At 49.2% G+C, this 2,177-nt stretch overlaps 1 protein-coding gene across 1 annotated transcript; it reads right to left on the bottom strand.

The window, feature by feature from the left end:
- Positions 1 to 1,123: 1,123 nt before the first annotated feature.
- CMQ_4944 (uncharacterized protein) lies at positions 1,124 to 1,547 on the bottom strand (the record flags this gene model as incomplete). The annotated part of the gene is made up of 2 exons (XM_014315880.1): positions 1,124 to 1,302; positions 1,502 to 1,547. 2 exons carry the CDS (start codon positions 1,545 to 1,547, stop codon positions 1,124 to 1,126), a joined length of 225 nt encoding a protein of 74 aa, XP_014171355.1.
- Between the last annotated feature and the right edge of the window lie 630 nt (positions 1,548 to 2,177).

Here is a 2,177-nt window from a genome sequence, read left to right as displayed (position 1 = left end):
CCTTTTAAAAAAAAAATCCCATGCTTTTTTTCCTAGATTAACGTAATTTAACCTACATGCTTTATTGTCCGGTTTTGATGCTGCGGACCAGATTCAGGATCTTCATGATTACCTAGCGTGACTCTAGGCAACAGAGTCTTACATTGTGAGTGGATGGTCAGCCTGCTGGTATTATGAATCCCCCACCCTTTTGAAATGTACCTAGATGGGCAGAGAGACTTCTGCGATAGCGAACTGTATCGATTGTGTTTGGCGGATTCGGGCAAGTCTTGAGCCGCAAACGAGGCGGCATAATTTAGCACATCCGAGCGGCAAGGTATCTAATAGGCAGAAATCTATGCTTTTCATGTCGCTAACAACAGCCATTCTGCCTTGTCTCGCACAACTGATCATTTGGATATCTCGTAAGTGGCTCAACTCGTCTGGCGTTCGAAAGAATGCTCCTGGTCCCCCACTGTTCCTCCACGCCAACGACCAAGTGCAAGTTTTGTTGTAACTGGATGATGGTATTATTAAAGCAGCAAGCAGCATCACTAGTAACGCACAAAGCAGGTGTTGGACTTGCAGAGCAATACATGCAACTAGTTGTATCGGTGAGAGACGTATTTTGTGTTAGTAATCCCCGATATTTGTATATTGCGTGCACGTCATCTTGCACGTGACCTTTATTGAACTGCAAAAGCCCGGAATAGTGTTTGCTTCAACATTTTAACGAGTCTCCTACAAATCGAGCTTTACCGTGTGGTACTGGGTCATTATCTATGTCCCCTGTTGGTTTTTGGTCATTAATGTGCACCCTTTTCGACCATCGACGTTACAAAAGTAGACGTAGGTAGTAGTATGTTGTCAGAACGTCTCCTCAACTTCACGGAACCACCACGTTTTCCTTCCCACGCCAATATGTTTAATCTCTTCTTTGACCTGCTCGTCACTATTTTCTACTATCTCATCTGGCGCAAAGGAAGGCGGATCCTACGGCTTTTCTGCGTTGGCCTGCGGTTCAAGCCATTCCGGCGCTCACAGCCCCCCACCGGCTGACTGCCCTTTCCTCCGGCTGCCTGGTGAACTCATCGTCTGCATATCCAATGCGCTGCCGCCGGAAAGCCAGTTATTTCTGGCCCAGTCATGCCACCAATTCCACTTGCTCCTCGGGACAAATACGGCTGCTGCACTGCGGACAATATCCCAGCTGTCGCGGATAGAGCGCATCGTCTTCTTGTGGAGAGTAGTGCACGACAAGACCGACCTCTGGTGCTGCGAGGTATGCGCAGCTCTGCACCCTGCTTTCGCCCACGATCAGATCTGTGGATGGCTGGACGGCGTGGAGGACATTACGATGGCGATGGCATACATGTCGAGTGGACACAACGGCAAGTGCCGTGTTTGGTTTTCTAAGAATATGAGCAATAGCACATGGCAGTTGGGTGTGAAACACCGGCACATTCAGCTTGCCTTGAAGTATGACCGCATGCAGCACTGCAGCGGCGATGTTGGGTTTTACCAGCGCTACTATCTAAAGCGTCTGCTTCGTCCAAGGTCGACCACATTGCTCGCTGGCTACACACATCTACCGAGGTTTGGATATTCCAACATCCGGTGCTTGCTCTATCCTAAAATTGTCACGTGCCCAATGGATGGACGCCGGCACTTTCTTTTGTTGTCCTTTTTCCCCTTTGAGACGAGTACTGGACCTTCAGATCCAATATTTGATGGCAAAAGGATTCCGGTCTGCCCGCACATTTTGATCGACTATGACCCTAAGCGAGTGTGGCGGCCTGATCCCTCATTGAAGCGCAGCGAAGATTGTTTCTCGCCATATTACTCTGGCCGTGTTGTGATGCGCCAGAACCAGGATGGCGTCATTGTTGAAGAGAATGTGTACCATACCAGCTGTTCCCGCTGTCCCACAGACTTAACCAGGAACACTGATGGATGGTACACGTATCGTGATTTGGGCTCGGAGATCCCTCCAACCGACTTGGCTTGGCAAGTCCATCTGTGCTTCTTGCAAGCCTTCAGTACGGCGATCCCAAAAGAATACAATTTTGAGTCGCAAGGGCCAGTTTTGCACCACGAGGCAGGCAGTGTCCGGGGATTGTATGAGAGCGAGGACAGTGAGTTTGAAGACGATATTATTCTTGGATTGAGTGCAGACCAGCTGGGCGCTTATATTTTTG

The sequence above is a fragment of the Grosmannia clavigera genome, assembly GCF_000143105.1.
Source record: "Grosmannia clavigera kw1407 unplaced genomic scaffold GCSC_160, whole genome shotgun sequence".
Classification (NCBI taxonomy): Eukaryota; Fungi; Ascomycota; class Sordariomycetes; order Ophiostomatales; family Ophiostomataceae; genus Leptographium; species Leptographium clavigerum.
This window is presented reverse-complemented; position numbering and strand designations above follow the sequence as displayed.